At 37.2% G+C, this 19,719-nt stretch overlaps 1 protein-coding gene across 2 annotated transcripts in view; it reads right to left on the bottom strand.

Annotated features, from left to right (window-relative positions):
• BABAM2 (BRISC and BRCA1 A complex member 2) overlaps positions 1-19,719 on the bottom strand; it is a 158,749-nt gene that overhangs the window by 66,727 nt on the left and 72,303 nt on the right. For both annotated transcript variants that reach the window (XM_048936025.1, XM_048936024.1), the window contains exon 7: positions 10,355-10,464. In XM_048936025.1, coding sequence (XP_048791982.1) covers positions 10,355-10,464 — 110 coding nt within the window. The remainder of the gene's footprint in view (positions 1-10,354; positions 10,465-19,719) is intronic.

Below are 19,719 nucleotides of genomic sequence, written 5' to 3'. Positions count from 1 at the left end.
TATGTGCCCTGTATTTATATTTGTGTGCTTGCATTATCCAGCATATAGGCTATTTAAGGTCAGAAAAGCATTGCTGTAGCACAGCTGCCTCCAGCAAGTAGAGCTTGACATCACTAACCACACAGAAGAGCACAGCTCTTTTATTGGCTTAAACAGCAAATATCTGCAAGCAGAATTGTTTCGCTCTATTTGTACAGGTTTTTCCACAGTGCTATGGTGCATGCAACTTTGGTACTGACAGAGTTCTGTTCACTGAAATTGTTAAATGCCTTCTTTCCTCACGTACTGTCAGTGGCCACTGACCAGAAACAAGCTGTGAGAATTTAGCTTTAATATCCAACAAAAAAATAAACCACATTTTCATACACTGAAGATTCAATTCCTGCCAAAATTTAATTTGCCTTTCTCTGCAGAAGGTTTGATACATAATACACACACATATCAAATATCACACATGAGATCTGAAATAAAATCCTACGACACTCCACTGACACACACGTATGTTTTCTAAAATATACATAACATATTCCAGACTTTTTCCATTAACACAGTGGCTACGCAATTTGCAGAAGTAGTGAAGGACTAAAGTGGCTTATTAACCCGCTGAAATGGAAGGGCATCAAAACATGGTTACTCCACGACATGGTTGATAACTGCCACAAAGAAGGTATTTTCCAGAACTAGGTAGATAGATACCTCAGTGACTGCACCAACCTCCTCCTCCCAACAACAAGAACAAAACAAACAAGCAAACATGCCCAGGTGTGCCTCCCAGCATACAGGAGTTTGGCTCTTAATCACCCAGATCAAAGGCCTGGGGGAGTACACAAACTGCTCCCTGTCCAAGCCATCAGGGTTTCTCCCAGTGAAAATCAAGGTGCGAAGTGGCACTTTGTACATCCAGGTCTCGTCCTGATACCAGCTTTAAATTTGATGAGGGTGCAGAGACAAGTACCACAATTTAGTCAAAGCCTGTGGCAACTTGATGATAGCCAAAGTATTCACTGACAGACAGTGAAACACAGTTGGGAGCAGTAACACTCATTTTTCCATACAGAAGATGACCACAGGTACATTACTTTTTTCCCTGAATAATATACAACTCCCTGGACCTAACCTCTAACTACCTCTGTGTTTCTTCCAAGCTGCAGATTAATGAGGCCCAGCCTGTTCCCAAGAAGTGTTGGTTGTAAAGGAAGATAAAATGTACAGAAGTCATGTGAAGCCCTGCTCTGTACAGTTTTCTTTTTAGCTGTCTCCATTTTCTGCACAAATCACTTTACAAGTTTTTCAAAAAGCGCAACTACAAAACACAAACTCTATTCCATTCAAATAAAAGCTTCTCTAAGTTGCGTACAATCTGCACTCTAATTTGAAGAAAGTCGAAGTTCAGGATGTGTTTTAGTTTCAAATTCATCAAAACCTCATTTTTGGGAATTACCCAAAAGTAACCTCTTAGGAAAAAGTTCTCAATATCTCTGAAGGGCGATCTGCTATAAAGGAACAGATTATTCAACACCAAGTTCCACAGGTGGGAATATGCTTTTTATACATACTTCCAATGTAAGTCCAATATGCAAGAGCAAAAAGCAAACAGGACTTCAACTAAGATCCACACGAGATACTAGTAGCAGTAGCAATAGGACATACTGTAGCCTTAACTGACATCAGCAAAATGATGAATCACATTCTTGACAATAATTCGGAAAAACGAAACCCAATGGTCATGATGCAAAAATCAACCACAATTTATTCTGTGGAAGTAGTATCTTACTATGATAGATAATTAAGTAGGAACTAATTTAAAGAAGACTTCAAGATTAAAAAGTCACAGATTATGGACAGAAAAGTGGGAGGTGAAAAGCAATAAAAATCATAGAATCATAGAATCACCAAGGTTGGAAAAGACCTAAAAGATCAACCAGTCCAACCGTTCACCTATTCCCAATAGCTCCCACTAAACCATGTCCCTCAACACAAATCGAGGTGGTACTGAGTACTGCTGTGGAGTGGAGAAGTTTAGATGAAAATAACTGGATGGAAGTAGTAGGATTCTAGCTTTAGGCTGAAGTGTGACTTAAGAGAATGAGGAAGCATAACATGTGAGATGCTAACTGCATGGAAAAACTGTGTTTGAGGAATGGGAATAGAACAGGAGAAAATACAAAGGTTGTGAAAACTGCTTCTCAGAGGTGTCTAAACGCCCTTCTCAGCTATGTACACTGAAGTACGTGTTTCAACCTAGCCAAGCTTGCAGGATAGAAGGATTAGATAGATCAAAAAGAGTCCAATGTAGGAAGTTGTGAACCATGAAACAAGAGACTTGTGTTCTGTTACTGACTCTGCCTTTAACTTTCTGGGTGACAGTAATTTCCATTAACTATCACTTTTGCTCCAAAAAGGTATAATGATAATGACCTCTCTGTTGTACATATGAGCTCAAATACATTATATGCATTATTAGCTAGACACTCCTTCTGAGTTTGTGATCTGTATAAACGATTGTTAATTTCACAAATAAAACTTTTCTTGGTTATAAACCAAAGGAATCCCCCATCACTACCATGCTTAGAAAGACTCTTAACTGCAAGTTAAAACAACCCAGCCACCTCTAATGTTCTTCTAGAACACCTTTTCAGCACAAATGAAGTCACATATCTATTTAGTTCCCAGGAAACTCTTCCACTGCACTTCCATACTGACAGCAATCAGGGTCCTAAAGCACTCCAGCACTGAAACAAGGCTTTGTGGTAATCTCAAAGGATACATTTTGATCTGTTCTTTTGATCCCAAGCACAATGGGAAGCTGAGGCTGAGATCTCCTCCCCACTGGTCCCTCCTTCCCCACTTTCCTTGCACTGCAGCTACTCCATGTCCTCCTTGTACCACACTTACAACACCACCCAAGGTACCCACTGAAAAGGCAGCACACAAGCCAGGGAAAGAAAAATACCACAACAGCAATGAAAACTGACGTGCTTGGCCTTGGCTTATTTTAATTCTGCGTTTCATGTGTTTTAGCAGTTGGTTTGAAAATCCTTAATTTTTCAGTTATGAGTGTTCAGGGGTTTGCATTTACTGAACATTGGCATCTGGAAGGAAGCACTAAAAGTAGCTAACTTTTTATTAAACGTTTTAAATAATAAAATAGGAAAAGTCTGAAGATAGAATACCATAATGTGCAGCAGCTTGCAATTACAGTGAAGTTCTCTGAAAACAAATGACTGAGTCACCACATTCAGAAAGTAAGCCACATATCCCAAACATGCAAAAATCCACTTCAGTAAAGCAGATTTTGTAACAAGATAATGTCATATTCTGTACCAGCGGCTTCTGAATTACAAGAACTGGGAAAAATATACACATGGCAACAATAGCAGTTTCAAAGAATACTCTAGGAAACCTGTGTCGAGGAAATGGTTGAGTAAAAGTACCTTTCTCTAATCACAGCATTTGCTGCCAAGGCAAATTCTAATTAACTCACTGTGGCTACCATTTCTCAGTTTTGGTAATTAATATGCAGTTAGAACTGATACTGTTGACCAGCAAAACCTCAACTTTGAGCTTCAAGAAAAACCCTCTGTAACCTACTCATGTGATTACATTTAAGGATAAATTGCCAGGAGTCTCAGTCTGTGGAAACCTCAATTCACAGACTCCATTCAGCTGTAAGTGACCTAGACAAACTCAGTTAAGTTTCCTCACATATAAATTCTACAATTCTGTAGGACTTAATTTTTCAATTGCACTTTGAAGAAACACCTGCTAAGGTATTTTTTAGGGTAGCATTTAACCCCAGTTAACAAACCTTTGCTCACTCTATTACCGCTATATTTGCAATTTGGAGTAAAAAGAAATGACTTCTTTCAAATCTCTCTGGTCAGCCTAACTAATTTTACAGCAGTTACTTCAGGGAATTCACACTGGCTCCAGAGCTAGCCCTTATAGTTCTGCAGAATAAAAGACTGTACGTTAAAAAACAAAACATTCCTAATAATTTCTACGTAAGAAAAAAAACCAAAAAACTGTCATCTGCAGCAAACATATTTTAGTACAAACATGGATATACTCTGCTCAGCAGGCTTCCTTTCCCCTATAAAAACATCTCAGGAAACAATGATGAAATCTGCTATGCATGCTCTAATGTGCTGGGAAAATAGCTGAGAAAGGCAGTTAAGTACTACGCACCAAGGATGTCAGAATGGCAGTGAAATACCCCTCAGCGTATGCCACAGTAAAGCCAAAAATACTTGATGTATCAATAAATAAATAGTGCCTTTGTGAAAACAGAATGATTCTCAGTATCAAAGTAAAGGACACATAATCCAAACAACTTCTAGAAAACAATTAACAGAAAAATTCCAACTGCAAATACAAGGTCAGATTTCAGATGTATTAAATACCGTTCCAGCTAGTAACTGAGACAATAGTAATTCCCAATCTCACTGCTAAAATTAGATCTTTTCTGGAAATATTCAAGACCTGCCTGGATGTCTACCTGTGCAGCCTGCCTAGGAGGCCTGCTTTTGCCCCCCATTGGACTTGATGATCTCTGGAGGTCTCTTCCAGCCCTTACAATTCTGTGATTCTGACCAATTAAAAATGCTTCTGACAACCTCAATGTACAAGGATTCATCTGATGATATGAGCAGCAGTAAAGATCCAGGAACAACTTTATGAATAGTACTGTGTAATGTCCAAAAGAAACATTACTTTGTTTCCTTTGTCCCCCCTCTGTTATCACTCTTGTAGGAGATAAAAACACCTACAAGCAGAGTGATACCACAGAAAAAAGGTTGAGAACATTTTAGAAGAGTGAAGTTTTATGACGGTGCTTCAGAATGACTGTGTTGACAGGGATTATTACAATGAAACATGTTATACTCACAGCAAGGGCCTGTATGCTTAATTAAGGTATCCTGAAATAAACTATATGCATACTGGTGAAAAAATGCAACAACTCAGTGGAAAGATTTTGTATCTGAAGGAAGAAATGTTTTTATTCAAATTTTTGAAGAACCTTCCACTCTAGTCAGAAATACGTAGACAAAAGGGAATCAGAGAAGGTTGCCTTAAAACCTGTTTTTCTTTTGAAATTTCTCTCAATTTTCCATGTATATTTTTCTGCTTTACAAAAAATCCTTCGAGATGTAAAATAATTATTGCAACATGTAAAAGTACACATCTGTCAGATTACAAAGAGTAAGCTAACAAAACCCCAGGAAAGACACAAATCTGCAGAAGTCTCTCTAATCAGAACCCCATCAGGACAATTGCAATACCACTGCTGTCATATTACAAATTAGATGAGATAGAACTGCGAACAAAGGAGACTCTGCCATCAGAAGGCTACAGTTGAAGAAGACTGGACTGATGGGTATACGGCAAAGGTAGCAGTCAAGAGATTTTACCAATTCATTGGCCAGGCCCTGTGAGGAAAGGCATGACCAAACTGGGCTTACTGGAAGATAGGGCCCTGCAAAATCAATAACAACTCCGGTTTCCTTTGTCTGCAAAGATGCTCTGGGATTTGAAGAAGTCATGGACTGCATTGGTTCTCTGCTAACAGTTGCAAAGAAGTCATGAGTTTGGAAGAATAAATCATGCGTTTGGAAGTTTTAACTTGTCAAACAGAAGACCTTTCTTCAATCTTCTACAGATAAAAAGGCATTAATACAACCAATTATGTAGAGAAAGTATACTTCCACTTACTGTAAGACAGTAGGCTTTGACCAGTGACATGCAATCACCAGTATGGCACACCAGCATGAGGTGAAGCCCTTCACAGTGCCCCTGCAACTTGGCATCTCAAATGCAGCAAGAGACAAATCCACCACATGCTATAAATGGAGAATACTTTCTTCTTTCAGCTCCCAGCAACCACAACAGAAGGGATAGTTAAGAGATGGGAAATAATACCTCAAAGCAAATGCACATAGTTTATTTTCTCTCTCTTCAGTTCTTTTTTTCATTGGGGAAAAACAGATAGAAACATTCAAAGTCTAAAAGTTCAGCCTAGCTTCTTGTTATTTTTCCTTGTCCATACGAGAAGGTTAAGCACAGTTGCCGAACTTCAAATTCCATCCTCAGTCACGAAGAACCCTCTGGCACAGCTCCCAGACTCGTAAAAAATGACCACTTCAGTCCCTAAACCATGGAGCCTGATCCACTAAGGCAAAACAAGTTCTACTGACAGCTGGTTTTCTTAGCATATTCACATCCATGTATTTATCATAGAAAAGCCCTCCAGGACAACAGTGTTTATTACAGGATTATTTCTGTGAATCTAGGGAACAAAGAATCTACTGAGCAGCAGTGTTTCTACCCTTATTTCTTTTTTCTTAAAACGTGAACCAAGATAAACCCGCTTTATTTATTTCTTTATTAACATGGACTACCCATGAAGATTAAAAAAAGACATAAAATTTGGTTTTTATCATGAAAAAATATAACTTCTGATCCACATTAATGTGTAGCACACTGACAAACAATTTAATATAGAAATTAGCTGTTCAGACTCTTTCCCATTTCTTGGATTTAGATTCTGGTGACTTTAAGCAGATGAAAAACGAAGATATAACAGATTTTTAATCATAAGTTTCCTATCCATAGGGATACCTAGTCTTCTACCACTGAGAAAGATAATTTGAGCAAGCAAGAAGTGTTATAGTGAGAGACTTTATGAATAATGTATAGAAATAAGGCAGAGACATAAAAGGTAATTAGTCCAGCAGTTCCTCACCATGCAGAGGAGTGCGCACAACAGTGCAGGCAAAGCCTCAGAATACCTGTTTTCCTAACCTAGCAGGGGGAAGAGCTCAAATGGATCAGCACGTGGGGAACTTTGGGTACTGATGCTGCTCAGCTCTGAACATTTCCCCAAAGCAGAACAGCTGAAAGTTGGGGATGAGGAGCATCCTGTGACCACCTCTGCTCTCAGAGCAGGAAGGAGGACTAGCTACGCACAAATGGATGCTGACAAGCACCATCCTCTCAAGCTGGGTGGCCTGTCTGTGAGGTTTACCAGCATATCATTTTCTCCAAAAGCGTGCAGGAACTTGTTATTATGATACTATGGAAGTGCTGCTGCTTGCTTTTTTTTTTTTCTTTCTGGTTGTATTTACATATATTATATATAAACTGTAACGTATAATCAGTATCCCATGTGTCACTGTGACTGAATCTACCTTTAAAAATAATTAAAAGCAACTGTTATTAGCTCTGTCTCTGTCTACTGATGCAATGTAATGAAGAATAAGAATTGTTAAAGAAAATAGAAAACATTTATAAATGATTGATTTCAAAGGAAGGATATATTAACAAGAAATTGCAGATAACATGTTTTAAATGATTGGTATTTAAAGGAGTGCTTTTAAATGCAGAAGTTTTAATGAAAGAATTAAATCATGCACAGTTATGTTTAACTGTTGTTGAGATGTTTACAAACCAACATGCTTCCCAACCCTACGAGCTGGTTTTGAGGGCTTTTCGTTTGCTTGTTTTTCAATTCTAAGACCTGGGCTTCACACTCTTTGCAATGAAGTCAGTGGAATACCAACATCGACACCTGTACAAGCAACAATACCTTTGCACTGCATTTTTATCTCCCACTAAAAGACAACCTTTTTCAAATCTAGCATCTTATCTCCAAACCATAAAAAATGGGTATTTCCCTGATTTCACAAATCTCTTTGAGAGTCTCTGGCAATGAGTAATCAGTCTTACCAGTACTATGTTTACCATTCACCTAAAAATAGATCAAATGTGCTTTACAATAACACTTCAAAACAAAAACACTATATTCATATTGCTAGGGTCCAAATTTGCTGACAAGATCTGTGGGTAAGTGTCATTTTTAGAAAATGCAACGTAGCAACACATACTTATATGGTGGATCACAAAAGCAATGAAATCTCTTGGGAAAGCTGGAGATAACTCACTTCACGCAGACAGTTCACTCTTACTTCTCTCCAAAGTTGAAGCATTTTTGTTTGCAAATGTTTTTTTATACATCAAGACAATGCTATTCCTGTTTGCTTGTTCTTCCTAAGGTGAACAGAATTAGTATAAACAAAATAATTGTGGGAATTTAGTATTTTTCCTGTTTTTTTTAATACTTGGGAAGGTTATGGGTGGAACTGTCGACTACTAATTATTCTACCTCAAAATCTGATGCATAAAAAAAATACACCAGTAATTTGCTTACACGGTGCTTGTAGATGCAATTATTGTTAGCAGCGGGGAAGAACTTTCATAAGCAGAACACAATTCAAATGTAAAATGCCATGGCCTCAAGTCATTAAAATTAATCCTCAGGGCCCTTTGAGGCTTTTTGTACTTTTGGCAAAAAGTATAAAGAAGTACGCATTGTTGCTTCAGTTCCCAAACATTGGAAAGTTAAATATCTGGACTGTCAGCCTCTGCTAAACAGAACAGAGATTGGTTTGGGAAAGAGCAAAAGACAAATGTCTCTTTGTTATTATAGCTCAATTGAACAAACACTGAAAACATACCTATGCATTTTTTCACAGAACAAAAAGTAACTGGTATAATACAGGAAAGTGCAGCAGCTCACAATCAAGCAAATCTCCTTCACTGGAAGTAAGAGACATTATGCCATGAAACAGTAAAAGCTGATTACATTAACACCGCATTAGGTTACTTTGAAAACTAACATAGTGAACGTGAATCATAGGTAATCAATCTCATTCCCTCTCAGCTCTTAGGTAAACTATGGCTTACCAATGTCCAGACACCATGATGAACATTTTTAAACAAAGACAGACTGAAACAGAGCCATGCTTTCTGGGTGCAGTATCTCCAAGATTGATATACAGATACCGTAAGAAGGCATGGCATGAAACTTCAGGTAATACTGGCATGATTTTAAAGTGACTTTGTAAGATCTAAATTATAAAGCAATAAATATGTCAGATATATCAGGTACGTATTAACACCATCCAAATATCATTCTGTTATATTGCTGTACATAGCACAATTAAAATCAGATGTTCTTTAGCGCACTGAAAGAAAATACAATATTTTATGGAAAGCAAAGCGCACTTTTGTATTGCTACTCTGCTCTGCTACTCAAGAGGTTAAAATATTTCTAATGACACTACTGGAAAATGGAAAAAATCAGCAATACATTAATTAGCACAAAGGTCATTTACATATACCTGGGTGGCCTAAAACACAGTTAACAGTCAACATGTGACTAGAGCTGAAAACACAACAGAAACGAGCGACAGCTCATTTGCCATTAGCAGCAGTTGAGAAAAGAATCCTTTGGAACACTGATGGATAACTACATGTTTCAGCACAATTATGCTCTCAACTTTTGATAAAAGGTAGTGAATTGACACAAATATAAAAACTGAAAGGTTGCTAAGCATCTTATTCACATGCACATATATGAACAGGTGTGCATGTAATATACATTTTCTTAAAAAAAAAAAAAAACAGGAAATCTTTTGTCTTTATCTAAATCAAATCTTGAATTTGTTTTTTAAATGGCACCCACCATCTTATCCAGACCAATGCCCTGCTGAGTGAAACCTCCACTTCTCTACCAGTTCAAAGGAAAGTCACTGCAGTATTGACCAGAAAAACAAAACATTACTGAAATTGTGTTAAATTACCCTGACTGGTGAATACTTGAAAAGTCTAATATTGTTACTTTTTTTGAAGCAGACAATGCACTGAAATAGGAGGAGCACTAAGGCATTCTTAATTCCAGAATCTGAAGAGCAAATTAATGAAAATGGACTGACTTCCTTCCATTTTAGGAGTTTTTCAGCAATGGTGTTTGTCAACTGCATTGTCCAACAACCTTAAAATTAGATATTCAGATATTCTCCCGGAAAAAAGTAACCTTGTAAAGATGCAAATTCATAAAACGCAGTTTAAAAAGCCCTCGGCCTTCTACAGCTCTTTAAACAAAGGGGTTACATACAGTAGAGAACTTACCCATACACATATGTGTATTTATATGTATTCCTCATCCCTCAATGAAAAAATAATCAAACATTACTCCACAAAAAAGGTACCAGTGTGTTGTACCATAGGAGACACTCAAAATATGCTACAGGAAAACTCAGTATGATACTCTTCATGGATTAAAATGGTACTACATGCGGCCAACGATTTCTTCATCCATATGTGATCCAGTCAGATATAAAACAAGCAAGAAGATCTGTCATTTCTCCACCACGCACAGACTTATAGTAAACATTATGACTTTAAGCAGTTTAAAGAAATATGACCATATCAGCTAGCCAACATTTCTCAGGGAAAGTATGAATAGTTCAAAGATGAAACAAAAAAACATTTCAGAACAAACTGTCGCACTTACTGTTCAATGCGTGGAGAGAGATACAGCTTAGGAAAAACCTGAGTAGCTTCTGCATCCTCAAAACTAACAGAGAGAAGTGCAACATCTTCTCCAGGATCTTCATTCACGTCCTGTACATAAAAATAAGAAAGATACAAACAACAGAATGAATACTTGTAAGCATGCAGATAATGAGTCAGTAAAGTACCAATTTATTTAAGAGATGCTTTAAAGGGGAATCAAAAGTGTGACTGCTGAAAAATAGGTTGAAAATTTCTTACTGTATTAGTACTTGAAAGATATTCTGTAGTGCTTAGTTCCAAGTACCAAAATAAAATTACTTATTACTTAACAAGTATACAGTAATGTAGCTCTTCTTCAGATGGCAGAAAAACATATTTAAGTAAACATGCAGATTTCACTGTTAAGAATTCTCAGTTCAGTATTAACATCAGACACAAATACCAAGGAATTTTACGTTACAGTAGCATAGAATTAGGACAACAGACTTCACATTTGTTATTTTTCAACGAAGTGCATGGTGCATATTTTCTGCTGTACTCAACTCCTTTGTTTTGAAGAATTTTTTTGCAGTTAGAAACTTGTGTCTAGAAGTTACTGTCCTTGAACTTCCCATAGATTGAATCCCTGCATTACTTTCAGAAGGCTGCATGCATAATAAAGAGTATTGCAAATAAATAAATAAATAAATAAAATCCACACTAAGTCTTAGGACAGTCAATATAAACGCATTCACAGTTAAGGCTCTCTTTGCATAAGAACAATCAGACACAATATTCGGATCAAGTAGAACAAATTTTGTTTCTGGATAAGACCTGATATCTCTCCAACTCATGAATCACATAGAGCCCAGATAGCTGAATATCTGCTGAATACAACTGCATTTGAGCTCCCAACTTTGTGTTAGAGCCGTGAATTAGCAGTACCAGCATCTTCACCTAGCACAAGTAATACGGTGCCACTTGCTGCACACAAACAGAAGTCCCTTAACATGTTTGTGCATATGTACATAGCAACTTGCCAAGATGCATTTGTTTTTATCCGCTTTGGAAAACTATGAGAGGAAACAGATAACCCAGCAGATCTGCACTCAGCACAGGATCAACATGGTGCAGTGTGCCCTGGTGTGGTCTGCCTTACACGCAGCTGGGAGGAAGGAACATGCAAACCACTTAAGACATTGTTTGAAGATCCTGCCCAAACTGGGGGAAAAAACTGACTGCTGAGTGGTTTCAGGAAGAAAATCTCATGCCATGTGAAGCTTTGGCAGGACTGGAACTGTTAACGTCCAGAGAGACTTGCTGCGCGTTACCTACTACGTGCAGAACACAACATGCCAAGAAATTTAGTGATAAGCTGAAGGGAAGAGTAGGTCTTAAAAGAAAAACAAACACACCCTAATCGTATTGCATAAAAATGAGACAGATCTGGAAGTGTTTTCTTAAATTCTGCTATGGTGTACTGCTCAACTTTAATAGCTAGAAGAAAAGTGCACTCCTAAGAATGCCTATAAAATGGCTACAGGCACAGTCAGGCTGGGAATGAAACGCTGCTTTAAGCTGCAGTTGCAGGATAACCCTCCATATCAGTATCAAGGATGACAATAAATTGCTTTCACGATGGGGTACCATCAGTTTACAGACAGGGATTCACTGCTGTAGCCAAGTATGGCATCAATTGAATTTTCACAATTAACTTGCTAATTGTCAACAAAATGAAAAGAACTAGTAATATAAACTAAACAGTCATGCTAATTATTTAAAATATTTTATTGTAAGAGGCATTCCTCAAGAAATGACAAGTATATATAATAGATACCTGTGTACGCATGTAGCTCTCTCAAGACCACATTTTTTTTTTTTTTGTAATTTTTGTCAAAACACTTTTTAGTAGAGAGGAGAATCTACATGCTTTTCACAAAACTAAATCTATTTAATGCTTAATTTGGTGCACAAATACTTTGCTATCATGCATATGATCAGCTTCTAGAATATCACTCAGGTGCTTACTGATCAAAGAAAAGCAAAATGAGGAAAAAAAAAAACATCCATTACCACTTACAGTATTATTACAATGTATTCATGCACTCATTAATAACTACTTTAACACAAAGACTCACAGCAGAAAAGCAAAAAACGTACATAAATAAATGTAACATCTTGGCACATTGAGATGCAATAAGTTGATGTGTGCATTAAGAGCAATAAGCTCAGACGTAATATTTTTCATTTATAAAACTAATACACAAAATACAACTACCGTTGCCAGCACATCACCACATTACATTCACATAGCTACTGTCCAATGCAAGTCTGAATAAAGAAATCAACATTCATCTCTAACTACCTCTTTTCAAGTAGATGTATGTTTTTTGCCTGCAAACCTGCAAAGTTAAAATTGTAGCTTAAAAACAAACAAAGAAACAAACAAAAAAACCCACCACAAAACAGGCAGCATTCCCATAGGTTTTAAAAAGACGTGATGCAGTAACACTAAGGAGTTGCTCAACCTGGTTGCTCAGATGGCCACAGATTTATGTTGAAGTCTGTTTGTATTTGCACGATAGTGATTATTTCTTTCAGACTTTGCTCCTTTTATTTATGCAAGGATCTGCTTGGTAGAACTGCATTCATCCATAGTATGTCTGGTGTCATTTATAAAACTAAATCAAAAACACATGTCCTACAGATAAACTGTAGAGAGACTTCAATTAACAGACCTTTTTGATGTTGTCTGCGCCAGTCACAGCTTAACTCCTTCAATGATATCTCTTCTGGTCATTTCTACAAGCTTGTTAATGACCAGGTGAAATGATGCATGTCTGTAGAAGTAGGCAATGACATTTTTCCAGCACAGGGGCTGATATCCTTCTCTTTCATCAAGGAGTCCAAAGGCAAAGGCTGTTTATACACTCCTTATCAAATTCTGACTGGCAATGTCTTGTCTTCCCTTTTCCCATTTCAGTATGTCTACTTCTCTCAAAAAGCAGGCAACTTTTAAACAAAGCAGCAAAACAAAATCACCTCTCTTTTTTTACTTTTCAGTTGGCGTCAAGAGAAAGAGTAACTTCAATTGCTTCTTCACAACTATTCCCTTTTAGGAAACAAAAGGGGCTGTTGAACTCCAATCACAATACATTTTTTAAATTAAAATAGCCAAGGTGATTTTCATGATTTGTATTTGTATTTGACCCACACCACTTACTGCTGAAGGATTTTATTAACACAATTCTACATTTACAAAAATTTGATTTTCTAAGATCTAAGAATGGCAATTTCACACAAAAATTAGCATCCAACGCTAGAACTGCCATGTTAGAAAGCTAGTTCATACTCACAGAACTTTTTCTACCTAAGACTTTATGTAAGATATTATTAAACTGATCTTACACAGAACGAAGGATACATCTGGACCACAGGAATTTTGAGGTTTGAAAATTGAACGTTTCTAAAAAAACATCTGAGATCATTAGCTAAGCTTGTGATAATGCACGCATATTAGATTTTCCAAAACAGTCTTATGATTGCTAATAAAAATCTCTGGCACACTATAATATAAAAGATCCAACATGAGTTTTCTTGGTGTCTTTCTGTCATCCTGTTATTACATGTTTCTATTTCAAAAAATAATCTTCCCCTCATTACAGAAAGCACCTATACAAATCAAACATGAAAAAAGTGTGTACAAAACAAACATTAAAAACAAATAGCTTTCTATCTCAAGAACTACAAGTGTTTTCCTGTGTTTATACAAAACTTGCATGGCTGATCTTTTTAACTAAAAGTTCCATAGTGCCCTGGAACTGCAAATGTACATAGTAAAGCAATGTGGTGAGAAAGAAAAAAAAACTGCATGTTTTCAATTCATATTTTAGCTCAGGTTTTCTTTTTGTGTGTGTGGTGGAGGGGGGACTGAGGGGAAGGAAGAGGGTTTTTGTTTTCCACAAGGTAAGCGTAATGAGAAAACTCATATTTCATTCAAATTTACTCTTTGTCAACTTAGCCAGTGCAGATGAACTGCTCATTAAACATGTACTTTTTACACAAAAGGACAAAAGGATACGTGAAAATACAAATACAACACAGGACAGATGAAATTGAAAGTTACAGGTCATTTTAGAATTCCTTTTTTCCTCAAGGAACTTCAGGAAAAGAATTCAGGTATTGCAAGACTCAGAGAAGTCTCAAGACTTGAATATTCTATTTTTAACTGTATCACCACTGCCTAAACAACTATTTGTTAAATGTCATTCATATCAAGCTACATTTACATTAAAAGCATACTATAACACTTATAGTTGCTCTGTTTGCAAAATGCTTCACATTTTCAGGAAGTTAGTATGATTTGTGTACGATAATCATCAAATACACTTTAAGCATATCATCTAAAGGGCATTGTTTTCTTATATCCTACCTACTGTAATTGAAAACTGGGAATTTACTGGAACTGACAATTTATTATGAGTCAGATGGTTGATAGCCAGTCCAACCAAAACATCTGCTCCACACAGTCACAACTGCTATAACCCATTTCCTCTTGTGCCTGGAGTCTAACCAAGTTGTACATTAGAGCTTAAAGATGCAGATTCTGGAAAATAAGTTATTACCTTTTTTTAGTTATCAAGAGAAAAAATCTCCTTTCTTCCTTTTATTAGAATATTCTTTCAAGAAGTATTTTTATCACTGGCATGGAACAACCTGGGCAGCGCCAGGACTTGCTTTTTAGTTCAAGTGGAACACTTGAGAGGTGGAGGCTATGAGATGAACAGACAAAAGCATGCAGTGGACTAAGGTATAAAAGTCAGGTTAACTCTAAAGAAAGAATAAGGAAAAGAAACATCAAATTTGGTGGAAGGGATTGGAAAGGCTGTATGGGAAGAGAGTACTGGTGTGCTTTGGGAACAACAAGCGATTTGGGGTATGGGAATTGGTGGAAAACAAAGTAAGGGTGCAGGGCTTCTGGTAAGGATGCTATGTTTGGACCTCTGGGAATGAAAAGCATATGTCCAACCCACTGCAAGATCCTCTGGGCTAAGAGAGGCCACAATTGGCTGGTGTTGCAGAAGCCTCTGGGGCAGATAAGCTAGCTAACGTCCAATCTATATGGGACAGGCCAAATCCACTTCAGAAGTCCCCAGCTCATCACTCCAATCTCTTCCGGGAGGTTTCTGGCCTTTAGTTCTGACAAGTGCTGAATAACTGTCTTTGCAGTATGATTCTGATGGGATGAGATTGTTTGCAATAACAAAAGCAAAGGATACTCTCAATTTACAACCTGCGAGATGTAAAGAAGGAGCAGGGGAAAGGTGGAACCGAGAGGCAGAATACAACTGAGAACATAGAGGAGTGAGTAGCTGCTGATGCTACTATCTACAACCAGCTTATGACAACTTGAAGTCTTAGCACACACATTCTCAGCCATACCACACTAGTCAGCTTCATGGAGTATGCAATTCATATACTGGGATTCTTTCTGATGAAAAAGGTTTCCAGAGGAGAAATGCAGAAGAATAACAATCAGAATGCTAATTCACCTCATGGCTTAACTTAACATGTGATATTTTGTGATAAATACCTATTTCAGAATCACGCTTACTAACAACTGTGAAAGGAACAAAATAACTTGCTTTTGAAACTGAAATATGAATTGCATCAGAGAAGAGAATACATACTTCTGTTTGCTGTATCAGTACCAACGGGCTACTTGCGTCGTATTGGTAAGCAATGCCTGGCGTTTTTGTTCCAAATGACAGCATGCAGTAATACGAAAAATAACCATCAAGTAAAGTACAAGCAACTCTTAAAGCGTAGTAACTTCACTAGCCAGCTTTGATACAAGTAGTTACATGTTCTCCAATCCTTCTTCTATATTTAGTGTTTGTTTTTAAAATAAGAAAACATGGTAGGGGAACATAGGCTAAGGAACATGAAGTGGCAAAATAGACTAAGAAATCTGCTTCACTCTAGGGAGAATATGTAATTATACCAGGAAATTCTTTTTACTATCTTCCAGGAAATCCACTAGGTCTGATCAAGGATTGCTTATTCTTTAAATAGGATCTTGAATGAAAACAAAGGCAGTCACCTTGTATGCACTGCCCACAGTACTGAAACGTTCTAAAAACACTCCTTCTCCCAGAGTACGACAACAGAACTTTTGCCTAACTCAGTCAGGGCAAAGAAATGGTTTAAGCACAGTAGTTCCTATTTTAATAGAAACTTGAAAATCATAGTCTGGGAAGAGCTTCGAAGAATCTGAAAGAGAATTTCAGGACAGTGCACTGGACTTTTTCATTAAAATAAAATCAAATGATTACGTATCTTCTAAGCACTGGGCAAGACATTTAATTACACCATTGGGCATCAAAAATGTTAACTTTTTTCTAAAAGTATGAGTAACAAGTATTTGTTTTTTTACTTGCTTATTTGTGTTCACTGGTTATTTTCTCATTTGCTTTCAGACATTTATATAGAAATGCTTTGCACTTCTCTAAGACAAGAACTGAGATGTGTTTTGCCTAGACAATTTTATTACTGTTATAGCAATTTACCACTACTCAATATAAGTTGCTGCCAGAGTATGGTAAAGAATGCTGTTAGAAAAGCTTAGGAAAAAGCAAAAAGGTTAAACAGAAAGAATGATGTCCTTGTCCATGAAAATACATGTGAGTATTCACAACTTTCAACATTCATGCCACTTAGGTGAATAAAATTTAATTTATTCTGACAACATGAAAAGTTGTGGTGACACATTCATCACAGCAATACTGTTTGCTTTGGTCTGAAAAACAAAGTCTCAGAAAACAAGGTAGATACCTTTGAAGGTCAAGAAAACACTTTGTTAAGTGTTGAATTCACAATTAGAATATATATCCTATGTGCCGCCCAGTCTAAAATTAATATTGGGGTAGCCTTTCTGGTGTGTTAATAAAACTGATTTCAGGTGAGCAAAAATGCTTCTAAATACTAATTTTTATACCAGACACTCAAGGAAGAGGATCATTCCCACATGTTGACTGAACTGTATTTATTAACTACGTTTTAATGACACCAGAATAGCAGATACTTTGTAATTTTTAAAAAGAGGCTGACAAGTAGGATGCTAATGATCTTAAACTTCAATTCATTCACTAAAACCTAAATACAAGCACAATAGCTCTATGAGCTCTACTATCAGATACCGCATTTGTATTAAAAAAAGACTAAAACCCCAATGTTTGCATAGCTAGGAATGTCCACAAAAAGAATAAAAATGACACAGAACAGGGAGAAACAATATTAGGAATCTAGACTGCTGGTTTTTCTTTTTCCTACATTCATAAATCCTGCTTTTGTTTCCTAGGACTTAAATTTATTCAACACTTCAGAGGGACTTAATCCCTTAATTTTGGTTTTGTTTGCTTCAAATTTACAAGCACAATGGATAATTTTTAATATAACAATATACTTTCACCATTAAAAATGAACGCTAACCTGGAAGATCACTCTATTACTCCAATGAAGTTTTGTAGGCAGAATACAGGTTCAAATAGCACCATCAAGTTTCCTAAGACCTGAAGCAAAGCAATGACATGTCTCTGCCATTATCAGCTAAACAGATAATCGTAGAATCGTAGAATCACCAAGGTTGGAAAAGACCTCAAAGTCCAACTGTCCATCTACCACCAATATTTCCCCATTAAAACATGTCCCTTAGTACAACATCTAAAGTTCTTTTGAACGCCTACAGGCACGGTGACTCCACCACCTCTCTAGGCAACCCATTCTTGCACCTGACCACTCTTTCAGAGAAAAATGTTTCCTAATATCCAACTTGAACCTCCCCTGGCACAACTTGAGACCATTCTCTCTAGTCCCATCGCTACTTATGTGGGGGAAGAGGCTGACCCTGCCTTGTCACAACCTCCTTTCAAGTAGTTGTAGAGAGCAATAATATCTCCTCTGAGGCTCCTCTTCTCTAGACTGAACAATCCCAGTTCCCTCAGCTGTCCCCCATAAGACTCATGCTCCAGACCCTTCACAGTTTCACTTCCCTTCTCTGGATACACTCCAGAGCCTCGATGTCTTTCTTGTAGTGAGGGGCTCAAAACATGGCACTCATCATAGCACTGGAGACAATCACCCTCCTGCTTCTGCTGGTTGGACTAATTTGGACACAAGTCAGGACACCATTGGCCTTCTTGGCCACCTGGGCACACTGCTGGCTCATTTCAGCCAAGCACTGACCGACATTCCCAGTTCCTTTTCCTCTGCACAGTCTTCCAGTCACTCTGCCTCAAACCTCTAGTGTTGCCTGAGGTTGTCATGGCCAAAATGCAGGACCTGGCACTTGGTCTTACAGAACTTCATCCCATAAATAATGGGCTGCACAAAGTGCCAAGAGATTTCAAAACTTAGTTTTTTACATGGATCATCTTGTCTCTTTTTAATCAGTGAACAGCTATGACACCCACTTACACCAAGACCATGTTGTCTTGTCAAAAAAAACTTTTTCTCTTAATAAAAAAGCGTTACAAAAACTCTTCTCCACAATGAAGACGTTCTTTCCCCTGCCTACAAACATACCAATACACTGCTCTGCTGGCATCAGTGCTGCTACTGGCAAAATAAAGGACAGCACAATCTGAGCATCTGTGTGAGAATCTATTTGAAACCACAAGACCGATAATGTAAATATTTTCTTATAAGCACGTATCTGAGATAAATGACTGTTTAAAATGTGTTGTAAACAATGACTGACTTTTTTTTTTTTTTAATTTAAAGTTATCTGTATGGAAAACATGCTCTCGAGTGCCTTAAAAAGTCTTGTTCAGTTAGGAAGTCATGGATAAAGAGCAAATAAAGGATAAGTAGAATTAAAATTAATACTTGGACTAATAACACCAGTCTCCTAAACCAAGAATCATTTAAGGACAGCAAAGCAGCAAGAGAGAGGAAAAGATTTACTTTGTTCATTTGGGGTTTGATTAGCAAACTGAGCAAATGCTAATTTCAGTCTTATGCTTTACATTTGCTTCCGTGTTTGCATTGTAGGGAGGACTCATTTTCTTTGCTGTTTTTGATGTCCTCTACTTAAATTTCTCATCTGACACAATCGATATTGAAGATTTGAAATTTATGTACTTATACAACTAATCCCAGGACTGTTAGACTCTATCTGTACCGCCTTGCCACATGCCACAGTGTTTCCTTGCTAACAGCATACACTACAAGACATTTCTTTCACACCTCTCTCTGCATTGTTATCTGTTTTTCACACCTTTAAAACTTGGAAGAACCACATTAGGAATAAAAAAAGTAGATCTATAGTCACCCTGTAGGACCCCCACATTCAAACACCATAAAAGAAGACATCTTTCACGTATA

Source organism: Lagopus muta, chromosome 2 (assembly GCF_023343835.1).
Source record: "Lagopus muta isolate bLagMut1 chromosome 2, bLagMut1 primary, whole genome shotgun sequence".
Taxonomy (NCBI): Eukaryota; Metazoa; Chordata; class Aves; order Galliformes; family Phasianidae; genus Lagopus; species Lagopus muta.
The sequence above is the reverse complement of the archived record's forward strand: the minus strand, read 5'-3'. Positions and strand labels throughout refer to the sequence as shown.